This window comes from Phaenicophaeus curvirostris, chromosome 4 (assembly GCF_032191515.1).
Source record: "Phaenicophaeus curvirostris isolate KB17595 chromosome 4, BPBGC_Pcur_1.0, whole genome shotgun sequence".
Lineage (NCBI taxonomy): Eukaryota > Metazoa > Chordata > Aves > Cuculiformes > Cuculidae > Phaenicophaeus > Phaenicophaeus curvirostris.
In genome coordinates this window covers 33,224,919-33,244,088 of record NC_091395.1, presented here as the reverse complement: position 1 = coordinate 33,244,088, position 19,170 = coordinate 33,224,919, and the positions used below count along the sequence as shown (strand labels likewise).

General features: G+C 36.6%; 1 protein-coding gene across 1 annotated transcript in view; it reads right to left on the bottom strand.

Moving 5' to 3' along the window:
• The window catches only part of LOC138720366 (uncharacterized), a 55,388-nt gene that overhangs the window by 26,491 nt on the left and 9,727 nt on the right, over positions 1-19,170 (bottom strand). Inside the window, exons 9-12 of the mRNA XM_069856555.1 lie at positions 9,609-9,805; positions 7,700-7,764; positions 5,120-5,226; positions 1,699-1,810 (exon numbers count right to left, since the gene is read on the bottom strand). Coding sequence (XP_069712656.1) covers positions 1,699-1,810; positions 5,120-5,226; positions 7,700-7,764; positions 9,609-9,805 — 481 coding nt within the window. The remainder of the gene's footprint in view (positions 1-1,698; positions 1,811-5,119; positions 5,227-7,699; positions 7,765-9,608; positions 9,806-19,170) is intronic.

Below are 19,170 nucleotides of genomic sequence, written 5' to 3'. Positions count from 1 at the left end.
TAGATAGCAGACTCTTCAAAGCAGGAACTGTTTCCTTGTGTGTTAATATACTGCCTAATACAATATGGCTCCGTTTTAAGCGGTGTTACATGCAACCCAAATTACCATGTCTAACTTTGAACAGAAAGATGTGGTAGGCAAGGGTGTTTCAGAGACTATGTTATTCCTACCGTTACTCCCAACAGAGAGATGTTTTTCTTAGGAATCTATGATTTTGTATTTTAAATGGAAAAGCAAACCCAACTCTCCATCCCTGTTTCTCAAGCTACTATGGCTGCTTTCCAGATGAAAACTCCTCTGGTTAGTTTCTTCCAGACCATTGGAAGAACTGGGTGAAGGGGAAAGAATATGCAGCAATTTCCCATATTTCAGCCTTAACTCTCATATCCTATTTAAGACATGTATGGGGAGAACATATGATGGAGACCACGCTCAATTTACTTTTAATGTAAGATCTGGGAGTTGAGGCTGGAAATAGGGAAGATATTACAAATACTCAATTTCATTTGGAAAATTTATTTAATTTACTCTAAGTGAGGCAAACTGAAAAATAAGGGAAAAGAAACTGCTTTTTCAATTCATTATTAACTCTATACACTGACACAAAAAACTTTCTATGTAACAATTTAATTACATAATGTGTCACAATGCATAACGAGGTCTGTGTTCTGCTAATACCAGCACAAACAACATCTGGAACATCTGTTCTTATGTTTCAAAGTTTTGATTCTGCAATCTTGGTAATACACTTAACACTGCAGCGTCTATGGTCCTAAAAAGAAAAAGACCACATCATGAAGCTAGTTCAGCAGGAAGCAACTCCTGTTGCCGGGCAGAATGAAATTGAAGCTCAAGCACTAAAAATAAGAACTGCAGCTGTAACTTGCCTATTTTCTAAGAACACTTACAGTAAGAAGTTTGCTGCCTTTTTCCAAATCACGTTCTTGTTTCCTACACATGCAAATTGTCAGCTATTTTAACTGTCGGCACTCCTAAGATCAAACTCGTAGCTGAGTTACCAAGTGTATCGTGAGTGCTTTGCAAGGCTGCCACTGACAAAGAATAATTAGATGCTACTGTTTTGGAACAAACTAAACTGTCTAAATATTTAAAGTGCATGTAAGTGAGGAGAAGATTTACAGTCTTTTGTTTTTAAAGAAGGACTTCTGTATTACAGATTAGGAAAACAGAAAATGGATATCACAGCTGCAGCAGCTACGGCCATAATGCATATTCTTACATATTTATTAAGTCACAAAATATGACACAGAATTATATAGTTGAAGCTTGTTTCACAAACAGTACTCACAGACACTTTTAAAGTTGCACAGGCAACAATAACTCTGCCATTTCCTGACTCTACAATCTTTATAGTGTGGTATTTTAGAGTTACATCTAAAGCAATTTAACTCTACATCATACGAGCTTTTATAAGAAGTTTTTTAGGAGAACAACATTAGAACAGACTACAACAATATTTTTGTAAGATTTCATATCAGTGCTTCTGGAAGACTCAATACTGCAAAGACCTTGTCAGGGTTAATTTTGTAAACTAAGTAGTGACAGTGAATTCTTTGCAAGATGATGGGGTGAAATTCCGACGATGATAGCGACTTCCTTTAAAGTTGCAGAAAAGATAACAATATGGAGATTACAAGAGGTCAGCAAAAGTTTAAGAACACTCCACTGAATACTTACACCATCTATACTCCTTCTAGCATGAGGTCCATACGTATCTTCAGACCCCAAAACCTGTATGTTAACTGCACTGTAATCTTCATACCCAAGCTGACTGAAAATAAGTCGAGTCCTGCAACAGATAATTTTTTTATTAGTAAACTGCCTCAAAATTATTATCTGAAGTACCCCTGTGTGGTCCACAGGAGTTAGATCCATCATGTAAACTGGACTATGAATACTTTACGCTAAACAAACATATCTGAATACTACAAATCAAGCTATTTCTGACAGGGAAGTTATGCCTCTGAATTTATCCCTAGGTTTCAAACTGAGCTGCTGTTTATTCAAATCACTTGAAAGATGACAAAGACAAATAAAAGGATTTCAGCTCTTTTCTTTAAAACAGAAGACAGCTTGAAAGGTAGTTACAGTATATGTAATCTTCCTGGTTTTCATGCCGGTAATTCATTTTTTAACTCTGTTTCTGCTATAAGGCATTATAAAGTATGAATAAGTACATTAAACTACCCAATTATGTCATGGGAACCAATGAAGAAAAATCAAACTGCAGAAGGAAATTTTATTCAAGTCTTAAAGGTATTTATTTGAGATTAATGAACATACGACTCAAATGCCAAAAAGTACATACGGTTTTTAAAAAGAATATTTCTTCATTACTTGTTCCTTTCCAGTCTGACACTGAAATTCCTCAAACTCTTTCTGTAAGGATATTTCCACCAAAAGAACATTGTGTCAAGACTGCCAAGTTTGTCCAATCATGATTATAATGAGGATGAACATTACCTTCTTTTTATACACCATGAAAACACACATTGGTTTAAGAGACCCAGGAATTAACGGTGTTGTGAAAAATACTGAATTTGGATTAAATACTGTTTGCAACAACTCTTTAAAAAATGAAAAGCCCAACTCTCAAGCATTAAAATTGAAAATAACTGCTATAGATTAAAAGAAAAATAATCATATGAAGTAAAAAAAAAAATTAAGGTAAAAAAAGAAAAAAAATAAGAGAAGTCAACTGTTAAATGTAGTCCAACTTGTTAACATGTTGCAGATTGAAAAAATAAGTTAAATTCCGAAGCACCTAAACTGGTTTCCCAATAATCTTGTTCTGGCACCCCTCTAGCTGTATAAAAAATTTTATCAGTTGAAACATTGGAATCATGCTAGTACGAGAAAAATATTCTGCATCAGTGGAACATTTTGAAGACGCTGTTAACATATCATTATTGTTGTAAATATTAACACGGTACCTGCAAAACGAGGCCATGTAAAAGACTTAAATACCAAATTCTGTTTTCTAATTTTTGTAAAGAGATGAAGGTGGTCCTAGTACCACAAACAAGACCATCTTTATTCTGATGACTATAGAAAGATAGATACTTGATTTAAGGTACCTAAATTTGCAAACTGTGTCAGTAATAAGTTATTTTAAGTTATTTATCTACAAACATTACAGTTAGGGGTACTGGAGTTCAAAATACATTCTGTGGGTAATTTTTAGCACTTTCACATGTCTCGGTAATGCAACAGAGAACCATCAAAAATGAAAAGATACCAAAGACTATTACAAAGAGATTTTTTCCACACACACAGACTGCCAAATCTCTTCTGCTTTCAAAAATGAATAAACAAATAAAGGAGAAGAATGCAGTAAAGAAGAGAAGGAATTCACATTACAACCTGCCAAAACTGTGTAATGTCTTAGGCTACTAACTAATTTGACCTGTACAACTGAAGCACCTTAAAATTTGTGTAGCTTATTCTGTACTTGCTGCCATTAGATTACTAGGCACAATCTAATCTAGACTGGATTGGAAGCTGGCTAGCTGAAAAATCATGTTCTTACAACACTCTCTTCAACAGGATTTGGCAGAAAGACTGAACTCGGATTTTCCCAAAGAGCTGTAGCTGCTATTAGGGCATTCTCTAACAGTGATCAGAATAGCTTAACTCTTACTGTATATCTGGGCTGACACACACAAATGTTTTGAACGTGCTGAATAAACGATTCCACACATTAAGCTGTTCATGACCATGTTTGAGATAGAGAATATATTGATAGGCAATACTGTATATTGTGATTTCTAATGCACAGAAAAAGCCACAGCTGCTCCAGGCATGCCTCATGGGCTAGAGGCCACTTATCAAGCCAGTAAATCAGCCTTTGGCAATCTTCCACCACTCCTCTACTAAGGATTACTTGGGATAGCATAGCAAGCAGGCCAAATTAATTTTCTAGTGGTCACAGAGGCAACAGCACCACAATTGTTTCAATGAGACAAAGATTGATGTAACTTGGTCAGAAAAGATGTCACAGAGCAAACATGAAAGGGAAAATAAAATACACTATTCTATTACCAAAATAATCACCTAGCTTCCAAAAAGATTGCTTTTAGTGGACCTCCAAGTCCCTGACTCTTCATGAGCTCCTGAAGGGCTTCTTCATTTGTTTTCTCAGTAATTCTTGGACATGTACACTTTTAGCATTCACACTACTCTGAAGAAAAGGATTCCATAGCTTAATTACACATCCAATATCAACCTAAGAATTACATATCCCACCTATAGTGTGTGTCTTGATGGAAGTCACACAGCTCCTCCTTCATCATAGTGCAGTACACTGGCACACAAACAACATGATACTAAGTCCACAGTAAACCCTGTATTTCTGACATGTCTCTGTCTTAGTGTACTTGCTGCATAGGTCTATAATAGGACGGGGGAAAATTTTATATAAAACACAGCATAGAGATACAGATCTTGTAACTACAAAGACTGGGGCTATTGGAGTAAACGCTCTCAATTAAGAGAGGATACAGAATTATATTTAAGAGGAATACCCCCCTCACCCAAATATACTGGCATGACAATACGACTAAAGTTTTATCAGGCTGTCCTAGAACTGTAAAGTTGTTCTAGCAAACAAAATAATTCTAGCAAACAAAATAATAGCAAAAAAAAATTACATTTTACGAGGCACCAAGAAAAAAATTTTAAACACAAACTTGGTAAACTTCCTACATTTCACAGCTCTAAGGTTTTGATAAAAAATGTTCTGTGAAAATGAGTGAAAAGTAATTTCACATGGCTTTCTCTCTGGCACCTGAGAATTTTAACCTGAATCACTGCTTTTCCCTTATTAACTTGGGTTTCTCTCTGGTATCCAGCCATCTATTTTCAACAATATTTGAGAGCCTTCTCTCTGTCAAATGTAGCTGAAATACAGTTATACGTTGAGAAAAGGTTTCCACACCAGGCTACTTCAGTCCTGAAAAGCCCTCCCAATTGGAAGATTATAATCTTTTTAGGGTTCTTAAAAGGTTTATATGGTTGTCATCAGGTGCCACAGTTGTTTTTGTCTCTGAAAAGAAAAATAAAAAAAATCCAGAAGCCTTTCCAAGACTCAAATACTAACCTTTGCAAAATACTTTCTGCAGTGCGTTTTCCTTTTTGTGCTGCCTTTGGACCTCCCACTGGACAGACAGCAGTAGCTCTGAATCCATCAAGGTAAGTGGCATTTACCTAACAATAAAGGCATTATGAAATTACATGGGATTCAGAACGGGTACTCTATAAACTGTTTTTGACAATCATTATCCACAGAACTAGAAGCATCACAAAAATTTACTCCATTATCTAAAATTGAAAATTCTACTGCAGGAAGATTCAAATTTACAAACCTGAAGGCCTGAATAATTTCTCATTGTCATCCTTAAATTCTCATGTACTTTCTATTTTGGTACATACAACGCATTATGAGCTGTTGAAAAGCTCAAAAATCTATCACAGCAAAATAGATTAGACATAAGTTTTCCAGAAGCATTACAGTAAATGTGGAAAATGAAACACACCCTTAAAATGTTTCTAGCTTCTTGTAATGCCCATTCAGTCACTTCCTAGCCAAGCCGAACACACGAGGTTAATTTCCTAAAAATTACTTCTAAAACAGATGGGCAAAGCATTTCTCCATTTATCACTGACAGCCAATTAAACAATTCTAAAAAATCCAGAAATATTTCAAAGGAAGTCTAACTTGTATAATTTAGAATATCATTACACTGTTAAATATAAAAAACAAATTAAAAAAATTCTGAAACAATGCATTTCAAAAGTCTCACTTAACACATAATAACAAACAAATAAGAAAAATTAAAACTTATTTGCATTTTACTGCTATGTAAAAAAATGAATTGTCAACTCTTTCATTTATTCCTTTTCATGGTTCTTATCCCTTTTCATGGTTCATCAACTGAAAACCTTAAGTCTCAGTTATTTCCTTTATATATTTGAAGTATGGCAATGTAAAGTCAAGAACAAAAACTGCAGGACGATGAAACTGCTGAACAGAATGGTTGCTGAAAGCTGCTGAGAAGAAGCAAAACATTCCATTCAAAGCCCACACTCAAACCAAGAACAAAAAAATACTTCCTGCTTCATACATTCAGTAACTTTTACATTTGCCTGTATCAAATGTGACTATTTGCTAAAGGAAAAATTAGAGTATTAGCATAGCTATAATTTGATTGATGGAATTTGATGTTTTACACATAAGTATACTATACATTCTAGGTCATTTTTAGGAATTACTTCTAAAGTGACTTTTCTGTCAGTGACACACTGACACTAAGAAATGTGCTTATAATTTATGTTTTAAGACTTTTTTGTTGTTCCAAACATGACAAAAACATATTTTCAGAATAAAAAGACAGTTATTCTCAGGTGGAGGAAACAGACACAAACCACATAGAAAAAAGAAATTTCTGGTTCTAGCATTATGCAACTAAAACTCTTGAACTAATAATTAAAATCCCAAGGACACACAAAAAGCTGACAAGCCAATATTGCACTGAAATTGTAGGCTGCCTAACAATGCGGGGGAAAAAAGCTTTGTTATATTAGGTGAAAGTTTAGAAAAATTCATGTTCAGATTACACTCCCACAATACTTTTAAAATACCAAACACCTTTTTTCATAAAGCTGATATAAACTTGATTACTAGAAAGCTGACAGAAGTGAAAAACTAAACAAGGGCATAAGAAAAGTGACCTGTGGTATACTACTCATTACTAAAAACGCTGTGTCAGCACACTTCAATCACGGAACCTTTAGAGAGGTCTTCCAGTCTGAATTAGTAACTCACCAAATCCAAACCTGCTTTGGTGATGATACTATTTATCTTTGAAATACTGTGTGTTTTAAAAAAATGAAGCACTACCTTACATAAAACTGGCTTTAGAAGTGTTACATATACTTTAAAAATGCATTAAAATATTTCAAAGAAAAATTATGCTCAGACATACATTATATTATTTAAACAGAGATATCAGTTCAATCCCCTGTTTAGGTTAACTCACTTTTGATATGGCTGTGCTGAGCATTTAATTTCTGATCTCAACTTTGCTTCTGTTTTGCCACTAGTTTAAACAAGAAAAAGATCCAGTCCTACCGCTGCTTAACCAGCACCTTAGCATCCATTCAGGAAATGGAGAGCACTAGAAGACTACAGTAACAAACACAAACCACCACAATTTTACTAGAAGTGCTGGTTTCTTTCAACAGAATATTTCAGGAGACTGTCAGTCTCATTCTTAGTTGCTGTCTTAACAGATGCAGTTACTCATTACTTACCTCTTGAAAACTACCTCACAGGTAAATTTCACAATGAAATAAAGCAAAATTAACACACCAGTATAAAAATCAACACATACAAAGCTGTTAATGGGCTCAGATGTTTTAAAAATTATTATTATTACAATAAAAGAACCATCCCAAAACTTCTCTGGAGTTTCATGGGCAAGCCTGTTATACAAATTGATATGGTTTTATGTAGGTTTGTCTTTTTTTTCTTTTCCTCCTCTTTCTTTTACTCTGAGGGCAGGGAGGATGAGGATTCTAAAGCTGTAACAGCTTTTGGCAGAAAATATTTAGTATTTTCTCCAAAATAAAAAGTTTCGTAAATCAAAAATACCTTACATGCCTCACAAAGAGACAATACCTTATAAAACGCTGAAGGAGGTGATCCTTTTGCTCCTTGAACTTTCACTGCCCCACCATCAAAACCTATAGAAGTAAAAAATCAATATTTAGGCTTCTTCAATATAATTTCAAAGACACTCTTTTGTGATATATATAATCAAATGCACTTAATTAAAAAGCAAATCATTGATAACTGCACTGCCACAGAACAGAGTACCTTTCACAAACAACCCTCTTTGCCTTAGAAACACAAACAACAAACTGGTGACTAAATTTATTACTTCAATGAGCCTTTTAACAGAATTTAAAAAAATACTTAATACAAAAAGCAGTCTTAGGACCTCAGACCCAATAGTTATTTTCCATCTAGCAGCCAGCTACTGCATACACACACAGCATACAGTGTTGGCTGGAGTGGACTGCAGCCCTTCACTTGATAAAGAAACAAAACAAGGAAGATGAGAAATCAGTGAGAACTGATTTGTTGGTAGGTTAGTAAGTGAAGGGATAACTTACCTTTAGGCTTCTTGTCAATAACAGAAAGATACTAGCCCAAATGTATGTTCCAGTGCAACTACCACATTCGGTACTAGGACTACTAATGCCAAAAAGAAACTGGAGAAAATTACTGCCATGGCATCAGGTTCAAGCTCAAACTGGAAAAAAATAACTATGCGCAACTCCTTGAAAGTTAGCAGTGCATGACCAGCCCCTCATGTCATCAGTCAGAATTATACTGTAGCTCACTTGTACCTAACCTGTGCTTGCAAATATTCAGGAAGCAGTTCAAAACTTGACACAAATACTCTGAAGAGACCAAATCAGAACATATCTGAAAAAGTGAACGTGACTAGCAGAAATTTTACACGTCACTGAAAAAACATCATCACTCTCTCTGCAAAATTGACATAAGGTTATTTTAACTCTCTCAATACAGAACAACATCCCTACAGTCAGGGTAAAGATCTGGAAGTGTTTCATGTTCCAGATGAATGAGTAATACAAACTAAAAACTCCACAAAACAAAATGCATGGCATCCATTGACAAAAATAAAACAGAAGCATCTCTTAGTCCAAATGCTGCAAGTAATCCAGCACAACAATAAAACTGGCAATGTAAACAGCAAAAATAGATAGCTTGCCTGGTTTTACTGGTGTACATGTCAAAGCACTTAGAACTAAAACTATTTAAGAAATCTGCCCATTTTCCATCTGCTATATTTCTAAAAGGGCCAACTGAAAGTTCATGTGAAAGTTCATTTTAAGTTCAAACATGTCATATTGGGTCATTTGTAAGCTAAAAGTTCATAGGAAGGTTAAGGTTTCTTTTCTTTTTTGGAAAAAAAACCACAAAAAACCTAGTGGCTAAAAGCAGCAAGCTGGCCTTATCAGACTGCCATTTGGTTATGCTGCATGAGTAGAAGGTTCACTGTACCATGTTATGGTATTTTCATTATTGAAGCAAAATATTTTCAATGCTACAGTGCTTTGAGTTTTATCACAGAAAGTCTTTAATTGAAGATTTCAATTGTTCTAAGTTTTATAGAGACACTCAGCATACAGTCACAGATAAGTTCCATCAGAATGAGAAAGGATATATAATACAGATGCAAAATAAACATCAAATGACTGTAGCTTAACATCTTTTTCAATCTGCCTTATCCAATGTACAGATCTTCAAACACATTAAGTCTGGGGTTTTTTGTTTGTTTTGCTTTTAAAGCTAAATTCAGAACATACGTTATACCATCTTTATAGTTTACTGGCTGTCCGGAGTTTTGAGGATAGCAAATGGACTTTTTAGAACAGAGTGGTACTTTAAAAAAAAAAATAAAAATCACTGAAATCATAGTGAAGTTGCCTCAATGCTGCCCTCACAGAATATATAGTTTAAAGACATACATCTCTTAACATATAAGAGGACTAACCTGGAATTTCAGTGATGGAAACTTCAGAAAAGTCACATGTGACATCTGGTAAAAGATAGCGCTGAGGATTGCCCAATTCATACACTAACTGTTCCGCTACAGTGCCAAAAGAGATTAGTCCCCCCGTGTCAGGTGGTTTGGAAAGAATAAAGTCTCCGTCAGAGGAACATTCTACAATGGGAAAGCCTATGTTGTGCCTAGAATATGAAAAACATTAAGAAAAACCTATAAATATGAAGGGAAATTGAAAAGAAAAATGAGTAACAACATACCAGAATTTTATGGTAATAACTAATTAAATAAAACTGATTAAGAATTATAACCTATACGGTTGTTTCTGTAGAAACATACACAAGAAAAGGCAGTGAACAAACTTCTTTACTACAATAATAAGACGATGCATTTTATTGCCTGGCAAAGGGGTGCAGATATAACAACAGATACCAACAATGAACAGGTAGAAATAGAGAAGGGAGTGGTGAAGGATACTAAGAGAATTAGTTAAAGCAAAAAGAAGCCAAAAGAATTAAAAGTCTATGATTAAACAGAATCAAAGCTATGACTGCTAATTCTAGCCTAGTTTGGCAACAGCAGCACACACAGCATGAAGGCAAAGACATATAAATGCGTCCTGCACTCTGGATTTGTAAAAAGGCAGTCAAAGCAGGAAGAACAGACTGTGCTGGAAGGGATGAGATGAACAGAAGTAGGAGACAGGAATAATCATACCTATTAAGGTTAAATTCACATGCTAACAAATTATACACAGAAAAGTTGTAATTAGAAAACAGAAAGATTCATGAAGGTTAAGATTGTCAGCCCAGAACAAAAATAAAAGACAGAATGAACAGAAAATTAGGAGGGATACCAAAAAGAAGAGCAATAGAACAGAAAATTATAGTCATGTTTGTAAATTGAAAATAATCCTCCTCCTCACAGTTACAAGAGCAATATACAGGAAGTGGTCAAGTAACTCGTAGTAAGAGAAATATGCTGGGCATTACAGTAGCACAGCAGAATTTTCAGGGTTATATGGATAAGATCCAGATATCTACTTTCCTGGCTAAAAGGCTTATATTTTATTTATAGAGAACTTTAGCAAAAGTGATGACTGGAAAAGAAATTAAAAAAAAAATTAGAAATACCTGAAAATTAATATAGAGCTTTAATATTCTAAAAAGGTTACCTGGCTCACTCCCTTTTCACAGGAAGTTGGAAATTTTTGCAAGTGAAGTGTCCCAGAGACACAAAGAGAACACAAAATGAAGAGTTTAGGAGAGAACATAAAATAAGGAGTTAAGGAGAAAAAGCCCCTTGTGCAAAAGCAAAACTGACCTAAAAAGGTCCTAATAATGAAAGGTGGTGAACATCACCATTCTCATTAAAGTCAGCGACATTCAGATACTTTGTACATCCTTAAAATCAATCCATACCCAAAATTAATTATTTTCGGGTGCTAGTGGGAACAATGTGCTGAACATACAACCAAACTGGTTATCAGCAAAGGTTAGATGAACATAGTTTGTATAACATAAATCCAAAAAGTTGTGAAGGAAGGAAGCAAAGGAACCAGTGAACTCTTAAGTGACATTTGTAAAAGTTCATGGGAGTTTGAACAGATTCCTTATCATTGGGAAGCTTCAAACATAACCCTGTTATTTTAAAAAAGGATTAAGAGACAAGCTCTGGTACCAGAGATCAGCAACTTTAATACTGACAGCATAAAAACTTGGAAAGCAGGGTAGCTGGAGGACACCTAGGAAGCCCACAACAAATCAGTTAAGATTATACTTCATTAGACTAGTCTTCAAAGCTATTTAAACTACTCAATAGATAAAGGGAAATGAAAAAAGCCACCCTGGTGAATTGAACTATTTTTCATAGAAGTTATTGTCAACTTTAAGAGGAAGAAGAGAGAAAAGACAGTTGCAAGAAGTATGTAGCATTCAACATTTTAAAGTGAGACTCAGGAAAAAACCTCTCAGTTCTCGGTCTTGAACACTATTGTAGGGTGACAGGCGTCTAACATATGTAATCAACCCATTTTTACACTTAAGGGAACAGATACAGGAAGCATCATGATTTACCCAGTGTGACACGGCAGTATCGGTGACTAAATACGGCTAGAATTAATAAACTTCTGTGCTCCTGATGCCATGCTTGTATGCTTTAACACTACAGCTGATCTGTCTTAGCTATCTGCCATAGTAGTAGGTGCCTTGCTAGCAGGCTTAACACAGCTTATTTAAATCACCTACCCAAAAGTGAAATCACTTCCACCATGACAGATTTCCCAGTGCAGTCTATCCCACCACAGTGACAGTGTCCTTGCTGCACCCTGCTGAAATCTAAGTCATCAGCACATGCAACTCTTAAAAACTTCCTGTACCCACTCCCCAGCCATCTTTGTTTTGAAGGATGAAGAGTTGAACTGCAGACGCTAAACCTCCAACTCTGAACCACTGAGTCTACTAACATCAATTAAACTATAGTTTACTCAAACTCCACCCTCAAAAGACCCAAAGCATTAAAAACCAAAAACCAACAACATTGTGAGACAAAGAGAAAAATTTAACCCCCTAAAATGGTTAAAAATCTGGCAAGCACTTAACCCACTAAAAGCAGACCAACCATGGAAGACAGCAGATAAACAAAATCCACTATTATTAAGGTCCTTTAGTATGCAAGAGGACAGACAGATTCTGATTTTCTTGTTATTTTCATAGAATCAAAGAATCACCAGCTTGGAAAAGACCCACTGGATCATCGAGTCCAACCATTCTTATCAAACACTAAACCATGCCCCTCAGCACCTCGTCCACCCGTCCCTTAAGCACCTCCAGGGAAGGGGACTCAACCACTTCCCTGGGCAGCCTATTCCAGTGCCAAATGACCCTTTCTGTGAAAAATTTTTTCCTAATGTCCAGCCTGAACCTCCCCTGGTGGAGCTTGAGGCCATTCCCTCTTGTCCTGTCTCCTGTCACTTGGGAAAAGAGGCCAGCACCCTCCTCTCTACAACCTCCTTTCAGGTAGTTGTAGAGAGCAATGAGGTCTCCCCTCAGCCTCCTCTTCTCCAGGCTAAACAACCCCAGCTCTCTCAGTCATCACAGTTAGAGGATCTTTATGGTGGCATATTTTGTGCTGCCAGAATCACTGGAAGGAGACCACATAGGGACAAATTTACTTCCTGGAATAACTTCTAAATGGCCTCCAAGGTTGAGTCATATTTGTTATATTAAAAAGAGATTCAGCTCTTACCACTTGCAGTGAAGGGTTAGCCCAAAGCTTGTAATAAAGTTGTATGAAGAAGGGAAGACATTCTAACACAGGTAAAAGCCCCAAACAAAAACCATATCAAAAACACACACGCATCCCTCCTCTACCCATCCCTCCTCCCAAAAAACCAAAAAAAACAAAAACCAAAAAAAACCCCAGGAAAGACAAAAGTCTTCCTAGGAAAGGCATGATGACACTGGACACTAGCGTGTCCTCATATGAGAAGAATTTTTAATTGTATTTGAACTATTCTGAAATCCATGACACAGAAGGTCAACAAAAAGAACACCACAATCAGAGACTTACTCTTTGGTCATCACTTTCATTGTTACTCCGTTTCAAGAGTTAGTGATGGTAACAAGGAAGACTTTTTGCTTTTGTGGAAGATAAGCGGGAAGGACGTTTCCCCCTCAAGGTCAAACATCTCCCAATTAACATGCTCAGAGAGTTGCAGAAGATGTGTGTTCTCCCAGGTCATGCAAGTTCCAAAAGATTCCATCACTGTCTCTCAATTCAAAACATATAGATACAACAAATTGAGCAAGAAGCTCCTGCACCCTATCTGTACTGAAAAAGTCAATGACCACAAAAACACATACACCCTACACTACCTTGTAGTGAATGCCAATAATAACCTACATTAACGTATGCATGCTTAGGAGAAAATGCATATTGCTAAAAGACATTACTTACAATTAATTTTCAGTTTGGAAGCAAACTATGACATGATTCAGTCATGTGACAGCTAGTTAAAGCTGGTGTTAGAGCTCACTAGGAGAAATAGCTACATGGGTGGGGTATTCTACCACACACCTCAGGTAGTATGACCACACCATCACCTTGATCAGCACTTCTATTGAAGTAACTCTTTGCCAGATTCGCTAGCAGGTTTTGCTGACTACACACCATACAATATCCACTCCGTAACATGCCAACTTTATGCTGGCTGTAACCCACAGCCAAGTTGTAATTTTGTACAGTGTAACTGGGGAGTTAAACCACGAAACTCTGAACTTCAGCAGCAACTACATTCATGGCATTCAAAGTGGCATAGGGACAAAGTAGCACGCAATAAAAGAACTGCATCAGTATAGTAATAAAATCCCCTAGTGAGATGGAGCAACGTAAACTATTCTGAAAGGAAACTACTAAAATTAATTATAATGAAATTATGTGATCATGTAATTAGTAAAATACAATACTACAGATGAAAATACTACTTTTAAAACATTTTTAGTGGTTCTTTTAATGCAAAGTTAAAACAAATAAGTTAACGACAGGAAATAGCAGCTAGCACTCTTTTTATCCAAAATGTCTGGTTTGGGTTGTGTGTTTGGTATTTAACAATAAATAAATTAGATGCACTTGTAAACCAGAGCACTGAATAAATTCAAGCTCAGATTAAACCTCAGAAACCCCCTCCAAGATGAGGCCAGATGAGAAGTTCACAGTAAAAGCCGGTCTTCACCTAGGACAGCACAGGAGTAACAAAGTTCCAAAACTGGTTTTAGTGCTGAAGCCACCTTCTCATCAAGCACCTATGGCTGCTGTCCTACTCTAATAGGAATCAAGGCTCTGAAACTGAGTCTCCCATCAGTTCTCTGCCAGCCAACAACTTATTCCTGGATTTATCTTTCCCATGTAAAATGCTCTTTTTCCTTCAGTTTCAGCTCTCAGATATGTTACAGTTTAGGAGTGTGTGGTAACATGAACCCTCTGAGGAGGGATCTCCTCTCTTCCTCTGTTTTGAGACAATGCACTGTTTAACCTCTGTGCAGCTTCTTTGGCTGAGTATCGTACATCTTTTGCATTACAAAAAAAAAAAAAGAGCAAAAATCCATGATCAGTACTGGGTCCTGCTCGGTTCAGGGAGAAAGATACCGTCTGAGATGAAACAGATATTTCTTCCCTCATAAGGAGCTAGACACCTCAAGTACCTCATTCTGGCCACTACAGGTAGACAAAAGATGGGACAGTTTGTGTAGTACATTTACTGAGAAAAGAAGATGCTCCAAGAAAGAAAAGAAAAAAGCCACAGCAACACATGTGACACAGAAGTTCATGGTATGATTTCATACTTCTGCAGCTAATGCAGTTTCTTGGGATGCAACACAACAAACGCAATGCTGAGAAGAGCTCTAAACCAAGGTTCTCAGCTCCTGGGGCATGTATTTTAATTGCAATGCTGTTACAGAAAAAGCAGAAACTGCTACAACCGTTAACAGTGTTTTTACAACTAATTCAAAACTGCTAACATGTAAGGCAAGAGCTTACGCGCAACGTCTATGCATCTCTTTACACATATGTACCAACATGTTGTCAAACTTCTCCTCTAATTCCAATTTAAGCAAAATTTATTGATTGTATCACTTATCTCCTCCGACTAGGACATTTCAGAGTATGCATGGTATGCAAACCATATGCCTAGACAATTTCAGGCCAATCAGACTGGCTGCATGGAATAGCTGGTGCTACAGAGAGAACGGTGTTCCGCATTGCTTAATTAGGGACTTGAACAGAATCCAGCATGCGAGTTCCAATCAGCAATCTGGATCCAGCCCTTAAGAGACTACAACTATTGACTTACCCTTTTGGTCATCCCAGGCCAGAGGATTATGCAGACTCAACCTTGTACACTCTTGTCTTAGGGCAAAATGTCAGTGTTTATCATCTCCTCAAAATGATTACTCTACTGATCAGCATTAGCTTATTCTCTCCTGCATTTCAAAACAAAACAAAACAATGTACTAATCACCCACTGGCACTAAATAATGGCAAGAGACACAATGTCTGGGGTTAAATGGAAATTAAATATAGTGCTGCACATTATCAGTATCGTTCTGGCATCACACTTCATTTAGACACATCATGTGAATTCCCTATTGGGTGCTGTGCATTAGAAATTGAGGAGGGAGTAGTGATGTATTATCACTTCTTCTGACCATATGCTGACATATTTTACTACACAAATAACAGAAATGGAATAAATGACTTTTTTGATAACATTTACTTAAAATCAGTCATTTCAGACTGCTCATTAGTCTCCCATAAACTGTGAACTAATGGTTTCTTACATTCTCTCAGCTAAATATCTGAGAACCCACACAAACAGCATCCCTCTCACTGAAAATGTAAAAGCCATTTATACCCTCTACCCATCTGCCTGTTTTCACAAAAACTGGACAAAACTTTAGAGCTTCAAGAGTCCTGTGTTTAAGTCAAATGCATTACAGAGATACACCCAGTACAATTAAAGAAATCTCAGTGTCTTAAGTCAGCAGAAAGAAATTAACTAAGTCAAGTTTTTATCAACTAAAGTTATTACAGAGTCACAAATTGGAACATGCACTTTACTTGGTAAAGTAAGTTTTTAATGTAAAACAAGACAACAAAGAACAACAAATACCTTAGTTTTTAAGAGCTAAATATTCAACTGCCACAATACTCCCACATGAACATTCCTGAGATTTAAAGCAGCCTTTTGCAGCAGAATTGAGATCCCAAGAGTGGTCCACATCAACCATTTCAAGAATTTTTTTTGAAAATACTCAACCAACTAAAAACTATGTTGGATGAATGAACTGCCTCAGTACTCAGAGACAAGATAATAAACGCATAGAATGTGAGCTCTGACTTGCCTGGCTTTACTTAGTTTAATTTAAAGTGTTCTTGTTTACATAGTTAATTATTTTTGCTTACACATAAGCTACAGTCAGATATGGTTTATAAGCCTAAAATTTGATAAATTCTTCTTTTTTCTGTTTACAAGTTAGAAAACTCATAGCTAACCATCCTTCTTAGCAGTACACTTACACATTTTTCAGCAGCCAAAGACAGAAGAGCAACATGGACTACTGTTATTGGGGAGGAAATAAACCCTAATGCCAGTCAAGAAATGACCCGAGTCTAATCATAACCAAACCGACTCTCTGCAATATGACGTGAGCAAAAGAGAGATGTTGCCCTCTAGTGTTTACTCACCAGAGAGCAGCGTTAAATGCAGTGAAAAGTTTTCTTGAGCTCTAGCATAATGGTCCAGTAAATGTTTGCAAAGCTGGATGGTAAGTGGTCTTGGCTGCATGAACACACTCATGACAGTGAGAAATTTGTACGTGAAAGGCACCTTAATGACACACACAGAGATTCTTCCTCCCACATTTATGGACTTTGTTGGGCTGATTTGGATTTCACATTATGCGTCAAAGACACTTTGATTTATTGAGATCTAAATTACACATGCTTACTTTCAAAAGATTGCTGGAGACACAGCTTTTCCTAAACAAGGAAGAAATCACTAATAAGCTACAGTCAAGTAGCAAACTGCCACAGCTCTGTTGACCTACTGGCAATAAGTAATGTTGGTGGCAGCAGGTACTGCATGTTTTGGTCACTATTGAAACTATGAATTATCATATTAACATTGTGTGTTACAACACAATGCATTACCTGCATACATTGAAAACTGATTCAGACTATCTAAATAACAAAAATACCACCCCACCAAGTTTCTTTAACTTAAGGAGTCAACAAATTAAGTAAATGCATTTTTCTGCAGCCCAAAATTTTTCATAGTATTTCCCCTTCATGCATTTGGGCCTTAGTATAGTAAACAACTAGTTACTGGGGGGCAGGAGAAGGAAATGGGAAGGAGCAAAGCCCTCTAACAAATTTCCTCCCCTTCCTCATTGTCTACCTCTCCAAATATGATATTAAAGGTCACAAATTATTTTAGTTTTGACTAGTTTCAGGATTTTATCATACAGGATGACTCGTAACATGTTTTATTTCAAGAATTTCATTAACTAAATGCCTAAGATTTTTTTGAATTTGCAAACAAAAACACTAGTTTCAAAGCACCATAATTAATTTTTTAGTAGATTCAACATGAAGGTAAATAAATTACTGTTATTCTAGCACTGATACAAACATGCATGGTTCAGAAGTACGCATTGATGGCATACATACACACATATATATGATTGATGGTGTCAAGGTAACAGAGCAGTACTGGGTGCTAACCTTTTATATCCTTTAGTAGCAATTCAAGTCAGTACTAGTCAGCTCTAAGCCACAAAACTACTATAATTTTAGACAGTTATATGATTTTTACATATACAGACACATGAGTATTGGCTATACGTACACACAATGTAGCTATACTTGTCTGTAAAATTAGCTACTCCCACTACAGTAGTTCATAGCTTATTTTACTGAAGCTTCCTTGAGATAGACTGCCATTTCTCACAGAAAAAAAATCCTTAAAAATAAAGAACTACCAAGCATTTTAATAAGAAAACTAGCATTCAGTTTTTTTCTTCCATTCTTCTATAAAGCAAGGTCTTTTAGAGTCAGAGTTTCAGGAGAATATAAGAAGTTTCATGACACAGCATAACAAAATCATTAGGAGGCAAATCAGAATAGGAGTAAGATTAGCAGTTACAAATTTCCAAATTGAACGGAGTGTGTCATTACCATAAATCCTCTGATTTGATCCCCTATTGAACACAACAGTGAAGAGAGAATGCAGTTTCTTCAGGGCTAGTAGCCTTCTAATGGGCAAACAGAAGTACCTAACCATGTTTCTTTAAATGTCACATATGCCTTCACTTGTAAACACCAGTGTTGAGGAACTCGGAAAAGTACAATACATCTTTTGGGATCATGCTGTGAATCAGAAACAGCCACTACAAGTAGAAGAAAAAAGCTTGTCAGCCCTTAGGGAACTACCTCAGGGGAACTGCTCTTCAGCTTGCAGGGCACAGTGCTCTGCTGGTTTGTCCACCTCGGCTACAGGCTGCTCCCAGTGGCCTCCTTCCCAGGGTCAACTTGGGGGCAGGAACACACCTGATGAAAGCCACCCTTCTCCTCCATCTTTGCCACCAGTCTTCATCCCTTTCTTCCATCACGTAAAGGAAGTACTGCTTTTCTCATGACACAGCACAGCACAAGATACCTCCCTCTCATCCCAAGGAAAACAGGAACAAACTGCCAGCATCACTCATCCTAGACAAAACACATTCCCTACATTTAAACGACTCTTAAAAACAAATTGGTCAAAAGCAGGCTACATTAGTCCTTCCTTGTGGTACTTCTCTGCAGGCAGAAGGACCTCCCTAGGTGGAAGTCTAATTCAGCAGGGCTGAACACAAGATCATAGAATGGCTTAGGTCGGAAGAGACCTTAAAGAAGGCACATCCTGCACACCAAATGATAAGAATGGCTTGTATTGGAAGAGACCATAAAAATCATCCACTTCCACATACATACAAGATACACACATACATTT